This window comes from Rattus norvegicus, chromosome 13 (genome assembly GCF_036323735.1).
Source record: "Rattus norvegicus strain BN/NHsdMcwi chromosome 13, GRCr8, whole genome shotgun sequence".
NCBI classification, from domain to species: Eukaryota; Metazoa; Chordata; class Mammalia; order Rodentia; family Muridae; genus Rattus; species Rattus norvegicus.
The window spans coordinates 44,643,054-44,666,105 of NC_086031.1; the positions used below are offsets into that span (position 1 = coordinate 44,643,054).

The window sequence follows — 23,052 nt, forward strand, 5'->3', positions numbered from 1 at the left end:
AAGTTTTAGGTTTCTTCTTCGGTTTTTCATTGGCCCAATTGTCATTCAGCAGTGTGTAGTTTCTATTCCTACTGACAGCCATCTTTATTCTATTGTTGCCCAAAGGAATATAGAATGCTATTTTAAGGTTCTTATATTTGTTGAAACTTTGTCTCAATAGAACAAGTTCTGTGGCTGGCTAAGAAGAATGTGTAATCTTTATTGTATTCTGTAGATGCATGTCAGGTCTGTTTTATTAAGTCCAATGTTTCTCCACCTAGTTTCTGTCTATTGATGCGCATGAGGCAGTAAATAATCCACTATGACTATTTTGATTAATCTATACTTTTATGTCTAATAGTATTCCTTTTATGAATTAGGTGTCTCTAAATTTGGTACATATATGCACAGAAATATAATAATCTCTTAGCAGATATTTCTTTTGTGAGTATATCATAACCCTCTATTTCCTCTGACTAATCTTTGTTGGACTTTTATTTTGTCAGATAACAGAAGGGCTAAAGCTGCTTGTTTTCTAGTTCCATTTCATTGAATATCTTCCCCATCTTTATACCCAAAGTGGGCATCTGTCAGTGAGAGTGGGGGTTGTTCTTTCTTGAAGACAGAAGAAAAGCTGGATCCTGTTTTATAACTCAATCTGTTACTCTCTCTCTTTATTGGAGAATCAAGAGTTATTATTAAACAGTTTTAATTCTTGTCATTTGTTGTTATGGTGGTGTTTTCTTAGACCTCTTTAGATTTAACTATTTTAGAATTATTTATTCCTGTGACCTCGTGGTGTGTTTCTCCTTCTCTTGTGACTTAAGTATTCATTTCAATATCACTGTAGAGAGAGCATCATGGTCATAAATCACTGTGATGTGTTTTTACCATGTGACATTTTTATTTCTCCCTTGATTATGACTGATACTTTTGCTAGGTACGGTAGTGTGGGCTAGCATATGTGGTATTTCTAAGCTTGTAGAACATCAGTTCAATCCCTTTTGCATTTTAAAATCTCCACTGGAAAAAATCAGCCGTTAGTCTGATGGGTCTGTATTTACAAATGACTTAACATTTCTTTCTTGCAGTTCCATATATTTAGTTCTTTGTTCCATATATTTAGTTTCTTTCACTATAAACTATTGAGGGAGTTTATTTTCTGTTCCAGTCTTTTTGGTACTCACTATGCCGCTTCCCCTTTGATAGGCTCTTCTTAGATTTGGGGATGTTTTTTCTATGATTTTGCTGAAACTATTGTCAATAAAAATAATTTGTTAGAGACTTTAATCTATGTTTCTTTTCTTCTTCTAGACTTTGTTTGTGTGTTTTGTCTTTTCATAGTAATTCCAGAGTTACTTCATTGATGGTGGTTGTCATTTTAATTTTACGTTTTCTTTGAATGATTCAATTCCTCTACCCTGTCTTTAAGCCCTGGAGTGGGATGACCCACTGGCAGGTCAATCAAAAGAACTTCATGTGTTATCTGGATTCACTAATACATTTTTCAGATCTGATCCATAGCATAAAAACTCCCTGTAATCAGAGTCTGCTTTTACTGCTAAAACGACAAGCTTCTGTTAGATTTTTTAAAAAAGCAATATTTTTCTTAGAAATTTCACTGAGGTCTGCAAAATCATAATTACCTGCCGAAGCTCCTCTTTTGTTCCCATAAACAGACTATGTAAAGAGATATCTTTCTATATTGCTGAGGTAAGAATTCTGGGTCAGGAGCAACTCTGTTAGGTGTCAACCTACATGTTTCTCAAGAACTACAAAACACACACCAATTTGTAGCTAGCTGATATCATGATGGTCACATAGACTTTTCCTTCTGCCAGAACCCCCAAACTTCACATGGCAAAGGAAGGATCATAGAGTCTCGCTCTGACAAGATTTGAGCTGTGAGCTCCACCCCAGATCCACCAGCAGTGAATGTGAAGCTTAACTTTGCTTGCTGTCAGGCTTCTCTGTCTATTTTTGTCTGATTCTAAAGTAGTCCACAGAAAGATTTACATTCTTAGCGCCTGAAACTTTATGGCTACTTTTGGTACTAAATAATTTAATCTTGAGTTAAAATAGTGAATTCAATTTTTATGTTAAGTGATAAAACTATATTCATTTGAAGCACGAGGTCCAGTCATTTAGACATTTAATAATGCACGTTTTGAAAAGCAATACTCACCCTTACACCCCCTAAGCATGCTCCAGCTGAGATCTTTCTGACAAATCACAGTCATGGGCTGTCTCGTAGCAGGTTCATAGCCAGGACGACAGATGTAACGGAGCACAGTACCCACTGGATATACATCTTCCTTTCTTGGCCTGGGACTGGTTATCAGGGCAGCATTAGGAATGTCTGGAATATCAGTGCAACTATCTGCTCACGAAATAAGGAAGAGAGAAAAAGGACATTTTTAACAGGGCTGCCATAGCTCTCAGGGAACGTGTCTGAGCAAAGGGTACCAACAAGAACTAGAGTTCTATAGCTCGCATATTACCCACACTAGAAAACATATAGGGACTTTGCCAAGTTTAGCCCAGCACCTGACAGATTATAACCAAAGGCACTACCAAGTGTTTTCTGCGTGCTGTGCCAACTGCACTCGACAGCAATTTTTCTCTCCATTGTAATTTAGAGAGTCTCATTTCTAAATTGAAGCATTAGGTTTTCTAAATGAAAGTGGCAGGGAAACTTTCATAAACAACAAAAACTGTGTTTGTTTTCTTGACTAAGGAAATGGAACAAAAGCCATTTTCCCTCATCCAGGAAAGAACAAGAACAATCAAAGCACCGAACAGGACTGGGCTTTGAGTCACGTCTTGCTTTCCTTGCCTGATGCTGCTACCTCACATGTAATATGTACATCTAGAGTTCATGCTCATTGCATTGAATCTACAAACATTTGCCATGAGGCATAGAGGATACTCCTTCAAAAAGCACAGACTGACAGTCTTAAAATATTCACAGAGTATGGCTTTCCGTACTACCCAGTTTCAAGATGGTTTTATCATCTCATAAAGAAACTCCAGTTGTTGGTTTGCTTGTTTGTTTTTAAGTATTACATTGAGCTTTTTAAATAACTGGAACCACGCCGTATATTTTCTTTTCCTTTCGTGGCTGGCTTTCTTTATTAGACACCATACTCTACGATGAGTCCACATCCGCCATTTTTCAGTACCTCGTTTGTACTGTGTATGATATTCCATTGTATAGTCCCACTGGGTTTTCACTGTTGTCCTGTGGACGGGTATTTGGGTTGATGGCTGTATGGACAATGCTGCTCTGAACTTTCATGTGAAAATCTTCCGTGTGGATATCTGTTTTCATTTCTCTGGTAGAATCAAGCATTAACCCCGTGCTCAGACTTCAGGGGAACTGCTGCGATCATTTTCTAAAATGGCCGTGCTAGTTTAGATTGCTCTGTGGAATGTCATGCAGCTGTGCTGAGATTACAGGTTCCTTTCTCCCGATAAGAACCTGTCCATCAAGCACCTGCGATCCCCAGAAAGTCTATCTGTGTAACCGAGGCATTCACAGAACTCCAAAATCTAGCCGATTGTTTTCATTTACTCTGAAAACTCCTTCCTGCTCTCCAAAGTTCGTAGATACCCCTCACTTATCCGGAATAAAGTGTGTGCATTCTAACCCACCCCAAACAAAGCATGTGCACAAGCTAAGAGAGCTGTTTCATGAAGATCACCAGGCCTTTGCCTAAGAGAGGTGTTAACACTAAGATCCTTGGAGAAGGCCTTCTCCTTCCCATCCTCATTCCCACCAGCTCCCTGCCCCCATCCCAGGCATTCTCTCCCAGATGGACTGGGATCCTGCAGAACTCTACCCATTCTGGACTCAGCCTAGAGTGCAGCTGCACCTGGATACCCTGAGCAGGAGAAAGTGGGGGATGTCTTGATTATCATCTGAGACAGAGCAAATGGTTTCTTTACTAGTTTTAGTCAACTTAATAGATGCTACTCCAGGCTAGAGACTGTATTGCTACTTACTTATCCAACTGTTTCAGAAGTCCCAAAGATAAGGCTCACGGGGCCTCACAGGTACAATAAGAGTACGATGTATCAGAGGTCTCCTCCCCTTAGCAGTAGTGTGTGGCCTTGACTCAACTTCTGAAAATGTTTTCCCATCTGCCAAATTAGGGCAATAACACTGCCCACAAGTGACTTATTGCCTGAATTCTTTCTATGAAGCAAGACTAGCTCCAGCTTAATATTATAACTTTTATCACTCTTAAAATGATCCACAAGTTAATCGTTTTATGGTATCTTAGTCCACACAATACTTTTGTACAAATCTTAGAAAGGGATATTTTATTATCCATCTTTCAAAATCACTGTGTTAGACAATTTCCAATGAACTCCCAAAAATTAATGAAGCATGTATACTAATCTTCTACATCGACAGAACCAGCGCTTCTCCTTAGGATGGCACGATGAATGAGCACGTGTGACAGATGACCTTGAGAGGAGTGAGTACTGAAATCACCCTCTTCCCAACAAGAAGACAAGATAAAATTATTAGTCCAAATTTAAATTTTTGTGATTCAGAACCTAGACATACATGTATGTCCACACAGATATATCTAAGTATCTTCAGCTGCCAACTGTGAAACTCCTTCATGGTCCATACTTACTGAGCTCACACACTGGTACGGGACTCCAGCTGCCATCAGCCTCACAATGGATTACACCGCTGCCTCTGAGGACAAACCCTTTCTGGCAGACAAATCTCACAGAGTCTTTGTATTTATAGGTATGCTTGAATCCAGAATTAATTGTTCCATGCAAAACTTTTGGCCAAGGACAGATGATTCCTACAGAATTGTGACAACAGATAAGTATATTTTAAAAGATGAGGCATATGGGGAAGGGGTTCAAGGGGTAAAGTACACACAAGGACCTAAGTTCTAATCCCCAGAACTCACATACAAATCAGGCATGGCAGCATGCATCTGTGATTCCAGTGATCCTGTGATAAGATAAGAGACTCCCCTAAAGCTACAAGGACAGTTGTCATGGTGCATGACAGACATGGCAGAGTGTCCCTCTAATCCCAGTCTTTGGAAAGCTAGGGTCACATAATGAGACCCTGTCTCAGGGTAGCAGTGGGGCTGCCTAAACATAGAAAGTCAGTACCAACCTACAAGGTTGTCCTCTGACCTCCACATACATACAATGGCATTCATGAACGCACACACACACACACACACACACACACACACACACACACACCATAAATACAGACGTATGCACACACAATCGCATATACACACACATCATATACATTATCACAGATAAGCTGAGATCTGGGGATATAACTTAGTGGAAAGTGCCTACCAAGTGCTCAACTATGTTCAAAGCAACTTTATTCATAATCGCCAGAAGCCGGAAACAATCTAGGTGCCCCTCAACTGAAGAATGGATAAGAAAATGTACAATTGCACAATGGAATATCATTCAGCTGTTAAAATCAATTACATCATGAGATTTGTGGGCAAATGAATGGAACTAGAAAAAAACATCATCCTGCATGAGGTAACTCAGACCCAGAAAGACAAACATAGTTTATACTGGCTTCTAAGTGAATATTAGCTATAAAGAAAAAGACAACCATAAATACAGTCCTCAGACCCAGAGAGGCTAAGTAATCAGGAAGGTTTAAGAGGGGACACAAGGATCTCCTTAGGAAGTAGAAGTAGAATAGATTATGTGGGTGGACAGGAGGAGGGTAAGGTTGGGAACAGGAAGAATCAGGTAGAGGAAGGGAGAAAAAATTGGGAGAAACAAATGGAATTGGGGGACATTTCAGGGTCGAGGTGGAAACCTAGTGCAATGACAACTCCATGAAATCTATGTGAGTAACCCTAGCAAAGACTCCTAGTAACAGGGAACAGACAGCCTGAACCAGCCATCTTCTGTAAGCAGGCAAGGCCTCAAGTGGAGGGTTGAAACACCAACCCAGACACAAAGCCTTTGACCTCCAGTTTGTCCTGCCTGCAGTGTATGCTGGGAACACAGCCTAGCATAATGGTTATCAAAGAGACCAGAGAGACTTCATTCATTAACAGATGCCAGCAAATGCAGAGACCCACAGGCAAATATTAGGTGGACCCCAGGGAGTCCCGCTGAAGAGGGGGAGGAAGGGATAGAGGAACCAGAGAGGTCAGAGATGCATCATAAGGACACAGTCCACAGTCAACTGACTGGGACTCATGCAGGCTCATGGAGATCAGGGAGCCTGTTGGGTTGGCTTATATTCTCTGCATATATGTGATAGCTGAGTAGCCTGGTGTTCTGGTAGGAACCATAGCAACAGGAGTGGTGGCTGTCCTTGACTCTTTGCCCACTTGTGTGACACTTCCTACTACTGGGTTGTCTTGTCCAGCCCTGATGTGATGGAATGTGCCTGGTCTTATTGTAGCTTGCTATGTAGTGTTTGCTTGAGGTCGCTGGGATGCCTGCTCTTTTTCAAAGGGAGGTAAAAGTAGAGGGTCTGGGGGAGAAGGGAGGTGGGGAGCAGAAACTAGGCAGAGGGGAAGGAGGGGAACCTGTGGTCAGAATGTATTATATGAGAGAATAATTTTTAAAAAAATTATAAACCAACTTAAAAAACCCATTTAAGTGATCATATGCCATGACCAAATTGGTATTATTCTATAGATGGAACGTTTTTTCAACACAGGTAAATAGGTAACGTAATAATATTCAGAATATACATGGACTTAAATACAGAAATCACATGATCATCCCAAGTGATATAGATAAAACTTTCAACAAAGCTCGACATCTCTGCACAATAAAAGTCCTGAAAAAAGTAGAAATCTGAGACTAACACCTCAACATTACAAAGGCTATAAACAGCACATCTGTATATGTTGGGGTCTCTGCAAACACCATGGCCAGCACAGTGTCAATCCAGGAAAGGCAAGAAGGAAACTGAGCTTTACCTGACGGAGTAGCTGCTGTTGGTTCCAGGAGTGTATATTTTAGGCATATTTAAAGAACAGCACAATTTGGATAAAAAGTTTCCTTGTGATGAATAACTCAATCCCCTATGCACAGCAAAGCTTAAGGCATGATTACATTGAAACTCTTGTAAATTTCAAGTGATGTCTTCCATAAAGATAGGTTTTTATAGATTAATGGAGCAAGGCTTAAGGTAAACAATGCTCAAAGATCTGGGGGAAGGGTGGTAGTCTAGACCGACTGAGATAAACAAGCTCAGGGAAAGGGTCTGGGGCAATCAGGTAGCCTACCATGAAGATAGTGCAGAGGTCACCAGGCTATTAACTACATCCATCCCAAGCCTCCTGGCTGGAAGATAGGTTATGCATCTTTCCCTTTGAAGAGACAGGCATGCATGTTACCATTCATGGTCTCCTTGGTGCTTACGCATGAACACAGGACCTATGTGCTTCCTATGCCCTGTAGCCAACATCAAACTAAATAGGAAAAAAAAAACAGTGCTTCCTCTAAACTCTGGAGTAAAACTAAGGAGCCTACTCTTGCTACTCTTATTCATTGTAGTGCTTGAAACCCTGGCTAGAGCAATAAGACAAGAATAAGAAACAAAAGGAATACAAGTAGTAAAGGAAGAAGTCAAACAGCCCCTGTTTGCTGGTGGCTTGTCCTATATAAAAACAAACAAACAAAAACACTTCAATGAATTCATCAGAAAACTCTTAGGCCTAATAAATACTTTCAGTTCAGGAACAGAAATACAAACATATTACTAGTTCTAAATAGAAGGTGGTGATGTGCTCACTCCCAGACAAAGGATAGAATTCATCTTTCTTTCTTCTACTAAAGAGATTACAAGGAATGCCATGAGGCCAATGTCACCTGGACTGCTAAGCCCTATTCAAAGCTGTTGGCTTGTCCAGGATGCTTTCCAGGCAAGATGGCCTGTGTGTAGCTAACACCTTAGAACAGGCTATAGATGAATAAGAAGAAACTCTTCCTTTACTAAATCAATGTGATATGATGTTACTTGCACTCTAATGCATTGAGTATCTCTAATAATAGGTACATCTACACACTCGTTAATTTTTATCTTTAAATGACTCTACTTCCCACAGTAAATTCACCTCCCCCCATTTTTAAGTAAAACGTAAGTGAAACAATTGAAAACAATATGTTCCTGTGACTTACTTTCACAGGTAGGAGGGCTTGGGCTCCAAACACCTACTGTTTTGTTCACCACAGTGCAGGTAATGGAGGCATTGCCAAGGAGTGTGAAGTCAGGATCACACTTATAGGTGACTGAGGAACGATATGTGAAGAATTCTTCCTCTCTACCATTGTGCTTCCCATTGCTGATGTCTGGAGGCATCCCACACTTGGCAACTGAGAAATTAGTAAAAGAGAAAGAAGTGTTCAGGGAGGACATCATAACAAAGATAAAATTCTAGCAAATATATAGAGAGAGGGAATAAGTTTCAGTGAGGATGCACAGAATTGTTCCCTAAGACATTTATGGTTTTAGCCAAGTCAGAGAAATCTCTACTTACTTACACATTCTGGGAGAGGATCACTCCAGGAAACTCCTTTGCCTTGGATCTCACAATAACTAGTGGATGAGCCAATTAAGATATATCTAGATGACAGAAGGTCAAAGGTATTAATGGGATTCATATTTTAAATTAAATTATATAAAGGTGACTAAACAGAGAGACATTAAAATGCAGAAATGTTTTCTTAGCTAAGGAGTCATAGAGAGCATTTTTTGGGAGAAGGGGATGAAGGAGAACAAAGTATAATGACACATATATTTGAAAATGCCACAACAAACCCATTCCTTTGTATGTTAAAGATTAGCTTAAAAGTCAAAAAGTATAGTGACAAATAGGCACAAAAACAACACAATAAAACCCATTCCTCTTTATGCTAACTGTCTTAGGGTTTTACTGCTGTGAACAGACACTATGATCAAGGCAAGTCTTATAAAGACAATATTTAATTGGGGCTGGCTTACACATTCAGAGGTTCAGTCTATTATCATCAAGGCAGAAACATGGCAGCATCCAGGCAGTCATGGAAAAGGGGAGCTGAAAGTTCTACATCTTCATCTGAAGGCTACTAGGAGAAGACTGACTTCCAGGCAGCTAGGATGAGGGGCTTAAGCCCACGCCCTCAGCGACACACCTACTCCAACATGGCCACACTTCCAAATAGTGCCACTTCTGGGCTAAGCATATTCAAATCGTGACATTCCACTCCCTGCCCCCCCCCACAGGCTTGTTGAAACATATGAATCTATGGGGACCATACCTAAACATATCACAATGAAAAACACATTTACTCCAACTTCCAAAGTTCCCATAGTTTAGAGAAGTCTCAACAATGTTAAAAGTCCAAAGTTCAAAGTCTCTTCTGAGGTTCATCCAATTACTTAACTGTAATCCCCAAAGTTAGACAGGAAACCAGCCGGGCAGACTCCAAACTCTGCATCTCCGTGTCTGATGTCAAAGTGGGCTTCAGATCTCCAACTTCTTTTTCATCTTTGTTGACTGCAACAAACTTCTTTCTCCTCAGCTGATTCAATTAACTCCCTGTTAGCAGCTTTCCTCAGCAGATATCACAAGGCTCTGGCATCTCGAACATCTTGGGGTCTCCAAGGCACCTTCAATGGTTATAGCTTCTTGTTTCAATGTCTGGAATTCACACATGAGCTTCTGAGCTCCTCCAAAGGGCTGACATCACTTTTCCAGCTCCGCCCCGCCCTCTGTAGCATTCTAGGCTGTGTTTCACTGTTGTAGTTGTTCTTGATGATCAACCCATGGTACGTGGATCTCCAATACACTGACATCTTCTACTCCAACGAGGCTTCCCCAATAGCCTCTCATAGACTCTCTCCATGGTGCCAAGCCTTACCTTCTTTGCATGACCCCTTCAGTCCTAGGCCATCAATTGCTACAGAGGTTGCACCTTCACCAATGGCCTTCCATGGTCTCTCACAGTGCCGAGCCTCAGTTGCTCTCCATGACTCCTTCATACCTTCAAAACCTGTACCTCTTAGGTGACTCTTATATGTTACCAAGTTTAGTAGCAGCATGAGGTTCAACCTTGGCTACCTCTGGAACACAGCTTCTTAGTGCTCTCAGAAAACACTTACCAGAAGATTTCACCTCAGTGATGCTGATCTCTTTTTAATCACCAATAATTTCTTAGCTTCAGCTGACTAGCATCAACTGTCCCAGTAGTTCCTTCTATTCTTGCCTCAAAAGCCAGAGCCACATAGTTGAAGCTGCCAAGTTTCACTGCATGGTGGGGCTGGAACCTCCCCTCCATCCCCCAACCCTCAACCCCCATTCAATTACATTATCACCAGCTTTCTGTTTTCCAACTCCTTCCAACTGCCTAAGCTTGGCTGTCATGGAAATTGCTCTGTATATTGACCTGAAACTCAGAGATCTGCATGCCTGTCTCCTGGGATTAAAGGCGTGTACCATGCCTGGATTTAAGCTTTTCTTCATCTAGAACTTGCTCTGTCTCAGGCTGGACTTGAACTCAGTGATCTGCTTGGCTTTGTCTCCTGGGATTAAAGGTATGTACCACTATGCTTGGATCTAAATTTAGCTGGGTGGGGTCTCCCCAAAATCTCATTCCTTTAATCCGTTATCTCCTAGAACATAGGACTCAGCTGTATTCTACTTCCTGGTGCCCCTTTAATGCTCAAATCATATATTTTGTATTTTTCCTTTCTAACCTTGCTATGTTTGATCAAAATGCTCTCCATGAGACCTAACCAGAGAACAAAGTCTCTGCTGGGCTTTTTTGAGACGTCCTTTACCAATGCAATTACCTTTCCTTAGCCTTTACCTTAGCCTCAGGTAGACTTTTCAGACAAGGGCAAAAACCAGCCACTGTCTTCACCAAAATGCCACAAAAATAGTCTCTAGGCCATGTACTGAAATTTTTCTCCATTGGTATCTCTTGGGCCAGATCTGCATAGTTCAAATCACTCCCAGCAACAAAGTCTTCCTTATTCCTACTAGGCTAGCCCATTAAGCCCCACTTAAAGCATTCCACCACTTTCCAAATCCAAAGTCCCAAAATCCACATTCTTCCAAACAAAAGCACGGTCAGGCCTATCACACCAATGCCCAACTCGTGGTACCAACTTCTGTCTTAGGTTTTACTGATGTAAACTGACACCATGACCAAGGCAACTGTTATAAGGACAACACTTAACTGGTGCTGGCTTACAGGTTCAGAGGTTCAGTCAAGTATCATCAAGGGAGGAGCATGGCAGCAACCAAGCAGACATGGGGCAGGAGGAGCTGAGAGATCTACATCTTCATCTGAAGGCTGCTAGCGGATACTGGCTTCCAGGCAGTTAGGATGAGGATCTTAAAGCCACACCCACAGTGACACACCTACTCTAACCGGACCACACCTACTCCAACAAGGCCACACCTCCAAATAGTGCCATTCTCTGGGCTAAGCATATTCAAACCATGACACTGACTTTAAAAATTAACTCCATTTTTAAAAAGATTATTACACATTGTAATGGAGTGTTTCCTAATGCATTTCAAGCAAAGGTTAATGTGCATATTAGAATTGTCCATTACATGGCATCAAAACTCGACCAAATGCTCCTATACAAATAAGTAAGGGGGCTTAAGTGATGGCTCGGCATTTAAGAGCATTTCCAGAGGACTGAAACACGGTTCCTAACATCCACTGGGAGCTCACAATCATGTGTAACTCCAGCTCCCAGGGATCCAACATCTTCTGTTCTTTTCAATGTACTCACACCCCCACATACTTCCCCCCTAACACATACACACACACAGAGAGAGAGAAACAGAGACAGAGAGATGCAAGCCTAGATAAAAAAAAATTAAAAATCGTTAAACATGGCACTTGCTGCCAATTCTGACAACCTGAGTGTGATCCCAGGGACCCTGCAAGTACTGAACTGACTCCTGCAGATGTCTTCAGTTCCATGTGTGTACCATGGCATGTATGCACCTATGTACATGCATACATGTACACATTACATATGTACACACACAAATACATAAAGTTAACTTTTTTAAAAGAGAGTAAGGGCTAGTTCCAGAGGTCTTCACATATAATCCCAGTAATTTTGGAGAATTAGACTGGAGACTTGTGAGTCTGAGAGCAGCCTGGGCGACTTAATAATAATCTTGTCTCAAAATAAAACAAGAAAAACAACTGCAGGTAAACCTTGGATTTCACACACAAAGAATACTATCTTCAGACAGCCAAACAAGATCTAAGTTTTCTATAAGAGAAGGAAACTTAGATTAGCTTCAAGATTCTCTGGCATCATCCACCAGCAAAAATTGGACAGCTGCTGTATCCACAGGATATCTGATACTTTCATACTTATCAATAATATATTCTGATTGATGTCATATCTGCCCCCTTTTAACTCTTCCCTACCCCATCACTCACCATTCTCTCTGCAAGTCCCATTTGTATCTTCTTGTTTTGTGACTCATTAAGTTTAACTGAATACACTGCCTCTTATGTGTCATTTGAAATCCCACTCATGAAGGTGAAAAAGGAGGTTATTCTGAAGGCCAGCATGGCTAATACTGGTTATCAAGGGACAATTGGTTCACTTATGCACAATAGTACTTTGTAAATACATTTTTACAAAGGCATCAGAACATCGTTGAGAACATCCAAAGATTGGAAATATCCATGAGTCAGTTCCAAAAGTTAAGCCAGGACATAACCATACAGTAAAATTCTATAATTTCTGAGAAGCAATTAATGAAGAATCTCTCTGCAATCAAGCATAAAATATGTCCAGGATTTACTGATGAGTATAAAAGTCAAGTGTGATTCAAAACTACAGTTTTCCCTCTTTTTTTTTTTTTTTGAGCGTGTGGCCACTTTCATTCTTCAGGGCACATATGGGCCGTACTAATACACTTAGTAAATTGTAAAAAAGCAAGCAAACAAACAAATAAATAAAAACAGGAAGTTGGGAGAGGAGGACATGTTGTGGGGAATATAGGGAAGTTGAAAGGGGAAATAGGGATTATATATATATATACATATATATATATTTCCTATTTCATTGTATACATGTATGACATTCTCACAATACACATGTGCAATTTTCAAGAATAAATTACAATATAAAAAACTGAACCCAGCTGGGTTTAATGATGCAAACCTTTATTCCTAACACTTAGGAGGCAGAGCCAGGTGGCTCTCTGTACATTTAGGGTGAGCCTGGTCTATGTAGGGAGTTCTAGGTTAGTGATGGCTACATAGTGAGACCCTGTCATAATTATATTTATAATATATTTATATATGTGTGTATATATCACTTGAATAGTTTAAAAATGAACTAAGTGTGTTATCAGAAACATGTACTGATCTCTGGACTTGTATTTGAATAAGGAAACACTACAATGATACAAAAGAAACTGAAAAAAAAATTAATTCCTTTTTTAGCACAGGAAGGAGATGGAAAGGAAGTGAGAACTCTCAGCGCATAGCACTTCAGAACTTGAAAGTAGCGATTTTAAAAGTTAATTTAGAAGAATTATTTATAAATTCCTTCACACTCACCCCTCTGAGCAGCTGAATTCTATCTGTGATCCAAACAAGAAATCTGTCTTAACTTCCACCTTTCCATTTTGTAAGTCTCCTGGATTCCTGCATGACTTTTCTAAAGGAAAATCAAAATGATAGTAAGTGATTCCCACCATCCTCGGGCACTGCAATTAGAAACTAACGGGCTATGTCCGCCTCCACGTACGGAAAGAACTGCTTGTTTCGAGCCATGTTTATCTGAGTCTGACTCACTGAATTTTTGTTCTGGGAGGAGAATGAACACAAATTTTGATTCTTCATTTTCACCCTGGTGTATTTTAGCAAGAACTATTTCCTTGATTATGAGAGAGAGAGAGAGAGAGAGAGAGAGAGAGAGAGAGAGAGAAGAGATTACACGCTGTTACTGTTGGAGGACAGTATGATGTACTTCCTGCTCATAGTGAATAATCTGATCTTCCAAAGCCATGAGATAGTTTACTTTGTGCAGTTTTACTTAATTTTTAAATTAGTATACAAAATAATGAGTTTCATTATGACACATTCATATATGAATAGCATTGTATTTTATCATATTTACTAGCCATTGTGGCCATTGTCCTTTACCTAATGTATGTATGTATGTATGTATGTATGTATATATGCATATATGCATGTTGCATGTATGTATGCCTGTATTATGTGTGCATGTATTATGTATGTATGCATGTATTATGGTAGAAGGTATTATGTGTGTATGCATGCAATCATGTATGTATGCATAAATGTATACACATGCATTTTGAAATCTAGATTCTACATATAAAAACAAACATTCACCGTGTGTCTGAGTAAGATTACTCCTTTCTGGCCATTTAATCCTAAAATCTTTTTATCATTATTATTATCATTACTATTTTTACTATTATTGTCATTGTTATTATTGTTTGGGGGTTAAGGCGAAGGCATGCTACACGTGCTACGACATGCATGTGGAGGTCAGAGAGCAACTCTGGAAAGTCAGTTCTCTCCTTCTACCTTTACATGAGTTCCAGGAATCAACCTTAGGTCACCTGCTTTCTTATAGAATCCAGAAGGACCAACTCAGGGATGGCACCACCCACAATGAGCTGGGGTCTCCCCCGTCAACGACTAATTAAGAAAATGCCCTACGGACTTGCCAACCGCCAGGTCTATGGAGGCATCTTTCAACCGAGGCCCCCTCCCCTCTGACGACCCTAGCTTGTTGGCACAGAACTCCCCAGTACAGTTTATCTTTCCTCATTGCAATTAGCATGTCTCTTTATTTCTACTTTCTTTTATCCTGCTTTCCAGAAGACCCATACTTGTGTATATTGAAATTGCTGGCTGATGAACTCACTAGTTCCTTCCTGACTTAAAAACGCAATAATTATCTAACGTGAGACAACTGTCCAAAACTGACAGACGCACAAGAGAGAAAGGTAAATGTACTTACTGACGCAGGCGATATTAATCTGCCATTTCCCCAGAGGTTTACAGTAGAGACTCTGGCTTGAGCTCGCTCTACTATAGCCAGGGCGACAATTGTATCTCAGGGTAGTGTGACTTTCAAAGTCTGTCTGGTTCATCTCACTTGCTGGCAGGGCGTAGGGTAAATCAGGTGGTGGGCCACATTTTCCTGGACACCAAAGGGGACAGGATCACCGAATGTTATTCCCTGAGATGTAGCGTCTTAGCGTTCTAGTAGTATAATTTTAGACAGAGAACAATTCTTTTCTCCTCTACCAAGAAAACTCAAAAACTGTACTATTTCTCTGTCATGAATCCATGAGAGATGTGCAAATAAAGTCTGTTGATAAATGGTGACGATGGTGAGCGAAGGCTATATTTTTATCTCTTCTCTACTATATAAAATAGGAGACAGACGTAAGTGTCATCAGCCTACATTGTCTATCTCTGCTCAGAGTACGTATACGCAAAACCAAAAATTCCTATAAATTTGCCTTAACAGATAGGTATTGTCTCATTTGAACTGACACAATAAGCCAGACACGGTGGGAAGAAAGATTGTGAATTCAAGTTCAGCCTGCGTGCTACATAGAAGAGAAAACAGAAGTCCTGAGATAGATAAATCCTAATACTACTTCCCCTATTAGAAATGAGTGGTGATACACAGCTAAGCTACCATTTAAGAGCCCCAGCGGAAGTACACTCCCCGTTTCTCCATTCCAGAGCAACCCCGGGGCTGTTAAATATGTTCGGTTGCAGTTAGACAATATACATGTATTTCAAATCCTGGTTGGGAAACAGGTTGCCTCGATGACTTAGATAAGAAATTCTAGATTAAACACCTAGAACGGCCCCTGTTGTGTGACGCTAACTCCAGCCAGCCAGATAAATCCCTTGTCGCTGAAGCTGAATCGCTACTAACCCAGCTATCTCGTATTTTTAAGTCTTCTAAGTAACTGCCGCTTGTCCATCTGGCCTTGTTGCCCACCACTCACCGAATACAGCAACCCAAAGAGCAGCAGTGAGGCTCATTTGGAACAAAGTTGGACCGGAGGCTCTGCAGAACGTAGACAAGGGCCAGGCCACGGCGTCTCTGTTTCTATGAAGCTTCCCGTGGGCAGCTCTTGTGGGGCGCAGGGCCTGGTGCTGCTTTGTCCACATTTGTTCTGCCAGAAAACCCGAATTCAGTAAATAACCATTGAATCTACTTGTCATGGAGAACTGGGATAAGTGCTGTGATAGCCACGACTTCAAGGAAACTCCAGAGTGGGAGGGAAGACGAGACATGAGCACAGACGTGGGGACACGACATAGCAAGGACTCACCTCTGCAAAAGCCACCTCTAGGAAGAGAAATTCAGTCCACATGGAAAAAGGAAGAGAATTTGCAGAGGAGGACACGCCAGAGCCCCGTGTTCTGTGAAGCCAGAGAATAAATTCAAGTCAGCCCGGAGCAGGAGACAGCGTCACAATTTGGAAAATTACTAACCCATTACTGATCTAATCCCTGATTAGGTTATTCAGATTGTAAATACATATTGAAGACTGAAAGGCTAACGCACATATATAGGAGAAAACACACAACATTTGTCTTTTGGGGTCTGAGTTATCTCTCTAGGAATGATTTATTTTCTAGCTTAATCTATTTATCTGCAAATTTCACAATGCCATCTTTCTTTCTTAACATTCCATTACGCAAATAAATCTCACTTCCGTTACCCACTCATTAGTTGATGGATATGTAGGTTATTTCCGATTTCTGGCTAGTCTGAGTAGAACAGCAATGAACACGGATGATACGTGTCTCTGCAGTGGGGTGGAGAATCCTGTGGGCGTATGCGCAAAAGTGCTGCAGCTGGATCTTCTGACAGACTGGATTTCAGTTTTCTGAGGACCCTCCCCACACACACTGGTTTCCACAGTGGCTGTATCAGTTTGCCCTGCCACCACCAGTGAATAAATTTTCCCGGCATTCTCACTAGCACGTGTTGGCATTTATTTTATGATCTTGGCCATTCTGACTGGAGTAAGTTGAAATTTCAAAGTTGCTTTCATTTGCATCTGGCTGGTGGCCGAAGATGTTGAGCGTTTCCTTAAGTCCTTCTAAACTATTTGTATTTGATCCTTTGAGAACTTGCTATTTATTCTGTATCCCCCCTTTTAATTGCATTGTTTATTTTCTTGAAGGTCGGGGCTTTTCTTTTTAAATTCTTTATACAGTTTAGATATGAGTCCTCCACCAGATGTGTAACTCGTGAAGATTCCTAAAAGAAGACATTTTCTTCTTCATCCTGCAGCTACTGCTTTACCCAAATAATAGTGTTCTTTACTGTACAGAAGCATTTTAGCCTCATGAGGTCCCATTTATTAATTGTTGTTCTTAATGCCTGTGCTGCTAGTGTATTGTTCAGAAAGTCCTTTACTGTGCCAATGAGATCAAGTCTATACAACATAGTCTTATAGATGTACAAAGAGAAAACTAGAATATGAGTATTAAATGGGGAGGGTAATGAGAGAGCAGAACAAATGAGGGAATATAAAGAATGACAACTAATATTAAAAGCCATTTGGAAAATTATATGGAAATCAGCTTCTGTAGATGCTTCCTAAAATATATACATTTATGGAATGAATTTAAATAGAATAACCATATAATGGGGGAGACAATGCCCCAGCTAGATATCTTATGCCACCAAATAAATACCACAGGCTGTTTCTCAGGCTATTGGTTGCTTTCCATGGTAACCCCTTTGGTAAGCCCCATCGCTGAAGACAACATTACTTATATTGTCATACATAGAGAAACTAAGCTGGTACCCAACTAGAAGCTTCACCCTTACTAACTAACATTCATGGTTCTGAGAGGTACTATGCACACTTAGGAGGAGAAATGTATTCATCAATATCACCTTGATACAACCTCTAAGACTCACAACAGAGATCTGCCTGCAAGATATCCTGGTGCAATAGTGACACAAACATTATGGGAAGAAACAATAGCTCTTTTTTTTTTTTTGCATTGGATTTAAGGTCCATCCCATGAGATGGAATCCAGACCTGACACTGCTCAATTGTCTAAGATGGGCCATGACTTAGAAGGAAACCTATTATTATTACTCTGTTAACTGAACATAGCAATAAAATGAATACATCACTATACCCTTAGATTAGCACCCCACTAAACTCCGATCAGAAAAGCTTCTTGCAGTAGATTGGAATTAACATGGTCACCCAAAACTGGACAGTGTGCAGAGACTGAGAGACTTTAGGGTGCTCAGTCCTAAACAGGATGTCTTCATCCAACCACTCCCCTCAAGGATCAGGGATGTCTGAGGAAGAAGAGGTGGAAAGACTGTAAGAGCCGAAGGTGGTAGATGGCTCACTGTAAATAAATAGTGTCTTCCATACACAACTCTTAGCTTAAAACACTCTGTAATACATGCAATTCTATGTATAAATATGCAAATATAGTTTTAATAAACTTTTCTCATCTGGTGACGGGGTCCTCCAAAATTAAAGATTGCCTAACAAAACTCCCAATACCAGACATAAGCAGCCCCCTTTTAATCAGAGAAAGAACTGGAAGAGCTTGAAGGGGCTCGAGACCCCATATGTACAACAATGCCAACCAACCAGAGCTTCCAGGGACTAAGCCACTACCTAAAGACTATACATGGACTGACCCTGGACTCTGACCTCATAGGTAGCAATGAATATCCTAGTAAGAGCACCAGTGGAAGGGGAAGCCCTGGGTCCTGCTAAGACTGAACCCCCAGTGAACTAGACTGTTGGGGGGACTGCGGGAATGGGGGGAGGGTTGGGAGGGGAACACCCATAAGGAAGGGGAGGGGGAAGGGGGATGTTTGCCCGGAAACCGGGAAAGGGAATAACACTCGAAATGTAAATAAGAAATACTCAAGTTAATTAAAAAAAAACATAAAAAAAAGCCCCCTTTTGAGTTTTTGTCTAGGGATGTCAGAGACATACAGTCTACTGCTGTTGCCCTTGGTTACCCCCTAACAGTGAAAGGTAAGTCTCTACTGCTGAAGACGCCATGCACTTTGGAAACAAAGACTAGAGACCGGAAATGGAACTGATCTGAATGCCCCCTCCCTGAGGACTTAAATGTTACTTACTAGAAGGCATCATGCAACCTTCTGAAAAAGAAAGGAGGCGACCGACAGTCCTACCCAGCTATGATGTCTATGAATGCATCAAGGAGCAACACGACCCACTAACCCTAAGGGTGCAGCGGTAAGACACAGAGTTTGAAAGTAACCAGAAACTATCCAATTGGACTTAAGACCCATTCGACAAGAGGAAAACCATGTCTGTTATTGCAAACCTGGTTAACCAACATCTCAATGCTAGTGAAGCCCCAGTTCTTAGCAGAGAATCTACAAACCACTAATTTACTAAACCTGCATAGTCTCTAAAAACAGTCTATAAACATTTATCCTACTATTCACTTAGTCTTCACCCCCATCAGAAAATACACACACACACACACACACCACCACCACCACCACCAACAACAACAACAACAACAAAACAAATAACAACAAAACCCCCAACTTGTCTTTCCAACAGAGACCACCACAGAAAATCAAAACCAATCAAAATGCAGAGTTATGGGGCCCAGTTCTAATGGCTACATCTAAAAAACACTCCTGCACCTGAGAGGAAACTTTACAGAAGAGGTGGCAGAAAGATTGTAGGAGCCAGGGGATCGAGGAGTTTACTGTGAGATTATGTCACCGAGTAACATCAGAAACTAGATCAGAAACGTCTCACCAACATAACCTCCCAAACATGACCCAAACAAGGATACTGACAATCATACAAAATGAGAGAGGGGAATCCCACGAGTCATTGATTGTACACAAAGAACTATAGGCAACTGAGAAAAGCTGGGAGTGAGAGCTGTGATCTTCCCCATTGGTTTTCTAATGCTAAATGATCAGCCCTGAAAACATACACATAAGTAACATGGTATGGGTGGGACAGGTTATATTTAGGAATAGACACATGCAATAACAATTCATGCAAAAGGAGGCCATCTTTGAAAGGGAACAGGGAGGGCTATACGGGAGGATTTGGAGGGAGGAAAAGGAATGGGAAAATGTAATTATTCTCAAAAATAGTAAATAGAACACAGAGGTGCACACACTAAAGAGCTTGCAACACTAAAGAGCTTGCAGACCAGCTTTACCCCCAGCACTCTACCCACGTGCTCAGTAACCTACTGACCTGCAGTAGCAGAGAAAGGACCCTGTGGTGCTGACTGGATCTCTCCTGTACTAGTTTCTCCCAAGATGAGAGTTGATCACATTATCCTAAAACTGGCCAGTAATTGCTCTATCAAAAAGTTCCTGGAGTCGACCCACGCGCAGGTGATCCTTGCATTCCGCCCACGCAAGTGGCTGATCAGGTAGTTGAATAAGATGGACAGGGAGAAACTCTCCCCGTCCCGGTGGATGATTAACAGACGAAGCAGTGTTTCCCTAGTCCCCTTTCCCACCAGCCCTCGTTCTTCGCCATGTGTTGCAATTGTTTATTTTCTTCTCTGCCAAGCATTTCCCCTAAGTGAGAAGGGTGACTGGAATTTGATGCCAGAATTTTCCGTCTTTTCATAACCATAAGAGTTATGCAACACAAAACCCAACCAGCCTAGAAGCCCTGAGTTGGAGTTCAGATCCACTCTGACCAAAATGTCCTCTTCCCAGGACACTAGTCCCAGAGACACATGGGGACCTCCCGAGGCCCTGGCTCTTCACTCATCTCCACATCTCACCTGAAGCTACAATAGACACGGAGTGTATTTTGTTTATTGAGTTTCTGTTGTGTGCTGACTTGCCTGGATCATACTCAGAGCTTAACAGATGTTAACAACTACCACCACCAGGCACCAAATGAAAGTCAGTCTGACACTGGTCACTACTCAGAAAAATGCAATGAAGATGCTAATTTATGTGTTTGAGATCACGTAAATCTATGGATAAAGCCAAGTCCTAAAATGGCCTGTTTAGTTTATTAATAATAAGTTTAAAGATGTGTGTGCCCAAAAGATTGCTATTGAAAAGCAGTTCTGGACCAGTGAGATGGTTCTGTGGGTAGCAGTGCGTGTTACAAAGCCTAAAGACCTGAGTTTTATCCCCAGAATGAACCAACTCCTGCATGTTATCTTTTGACTACCAGATACGAACCATGCCACAAATTCCCCATATATAAATAAATAATTGTAACTCTAAAAATAAGTAGTAAAAATTAGTTCTTACCGGATGTAGCGGTACAAGCTCATAACTGTAGCATTTAGGAGGCTGAGGCAGGAGGATTAGGAGTTCAACATCAGCCTGGGCTACATGGTAAGATCCTATCTCAGAAACCAAGGGCTGGAAACAATGTTCAGTGGTAGAACTCCTGTCTGACATGTACAAGGTCCTTGGCTTGGATCCACATAGTGAAACAAAACAAAGCAAAACTTCTTTGACATCATAATTTATTTCCCGTAACAAACACTAATGGCCCCACAGATGGAGGTTATAGGTAAAGTTTGACCAGGATATGAGACTTAGGGTGGGCCTTCAATGATGAGCAGAAATTACTCAGATGAAAATGAGAAGAATATTAGAGGTAAAGAAAGCACAGATATGTCACAAAGGTCAGAGACTGACTTAATGTGTTAAGAGTCCACGTAAAGGTGATCCTACAAAGTCCTGGATGCTGAGTTAGAGGAAATAACGCCCGTAAGTTCAGTCTTCAAAATGTCATTTTCCAATGTGTTCAAGTTCTTTTCCTGCTTTCTACTATGATGGGCACAGAGTTTTCTCTCTGAGGGGACTAACTTACTCTCAACACGTCACTTTGCCTTCTCTTTTAGGAATGCACTCTATTAGTTACATCTCTGCCATTGTTTTTCTCTCCTGTTCAGCCCTGATTTAAAGGGTTGATTCTTCTTTTCTACACTTTTCACGTTGTCTCTTATCCCGAAGTGTTCCTGAAATCTTGCCAAAACTTCAAATTCCTTTTCCTTCTTTACTCTGACACTGAACTTCTCGAGAATGCAGTCTTCATCTGCAGGTTCAAATGTCTTTGGTTTATCTCTTGTAATGTTTCTGAAGCCTTTAACATTGCTGAACATTTCTATTCTAAATTACCCTTGCCCTTTGACTCTGGTGACTCTTAGTTGACTCTTGTCTCTTGTGACTCTTAGTGCTATCAGCTAGGAGATGAGCCTTTGGGTATGTCTGTGGGGGATTATCTTGACTTTGTCAATTGAAGTGAGAACTACAGGTGACACCATTCCCTAGGCTGGGGTCCTGTACAGTACAAGACACTGAGCACAGCATGCTAGCAATGCATGTATTTATTGTTCTCCTCTGACAAAGCACACACTATGATCAGCTACCTCATGCTTATGATGCCTTTAATTCCCTGTTATGTTGGACTGCAATATGGGACAGTGAGAGAAAAACAAAGAGCTTTCTCCCGAAGTTACTTTTGTAAAGGTATTTTATTACTGCAGCAGGAAAGGAAACTAAGAGAGCTCCCATATTAATCCTAAAGTCTCCTGAATCTTCTAATTTCCTTTAACTTTTTGATAACTCCTTTTCCTTACTCTTATCCATTAAAAAATGTATTTCATGGACTGGAGAGATGGCTCAGTGGTTAAGAGCACTGACTGCTCTTCCTAAAGGTCCTGTATTCAACTTCCCGGCAACCATATGGTGGCTCACAACCATCTGTAATGGGATCAGATATCCTCTTCTGGTGTGTCTGAAGATACCTACACTGTATGCATATAAATAAAATAAATCTTTTTTAAAAATGCATTTCATTTTCTTCTCTTTTCCTATTTTGTTGTTTAGGAAGAGTCTCACTCTGTAACCCTGGCTGACCTGGAACTCCATACGTAGACAGACTGGCCTCTGCCACACCTAGCTCTTCTCCTTATTAAAAGAAAATCTCTTAATTTTAATGAATTTACCTATTTTCATCCTTTACACATTCCCAGTAGGAGGACCACTTCATAGTATCTCGCTGT

The 23,052-nt window shown here is 40.9% G+C and overlaps 1 protein-coding gene across 3 annotated transcripts in view; it reads right to left on the minus strand.

Annotated features, from left to right (window-relative positions):
- C4bpa (complement component 4 binding protein, alpha) overlaps positions 1–20,499 on the minus strand; it is a 35,594-nt gene extending 15,095 nt beyond the window's left edge. The window contains exons 1-9 of one of the 3 annotated variants that reach the window (NM_012516.2): positions 20,259–20,418; positions 16,335–16,425; positions 16,005–16,175; positions 14,996–15,178; positions 13,558–13,657; positions 8,505–8,590; positions 8,146–8,340; positions 4,629–4,808; positions 2,165–2,359 (exon numbers count right to left, since the gene is read on the minus strand). In NM_012516.2, coding sequence (NP_036648.2) covers positions 2,165–2,359; positions 4,629–4,808; positions 8,146–8,340; positions 8,505–8,590; positions 13,558–13,657; positions 14,996–15,178; positions 16,005–16,170 — 1,105 coding nt within the window. In that variant the 5' untranslated portion in view covers positions 16,171–16,175; positions 16,335–16,425; positions 20,259–20,418. Of the gene's footprint in view, positions 1–2,164; positions 2,360–4,628; positions 4,809–8,145; positions 8,341–8,504; positions 8,591–13,557; positions 13,658–14,995; positions 15,179–16,004; positions 16,176–16,334; positions 16,426–20,258 lie in introns of those variants that run through there. The other 2 variants (XM_063272018.1, XM_039090318.2) reach the window with 2 other exon arrangements.
- Between the last annotated feature and the right edge of the window lie 2,553 nt (positions 20,500–23,052).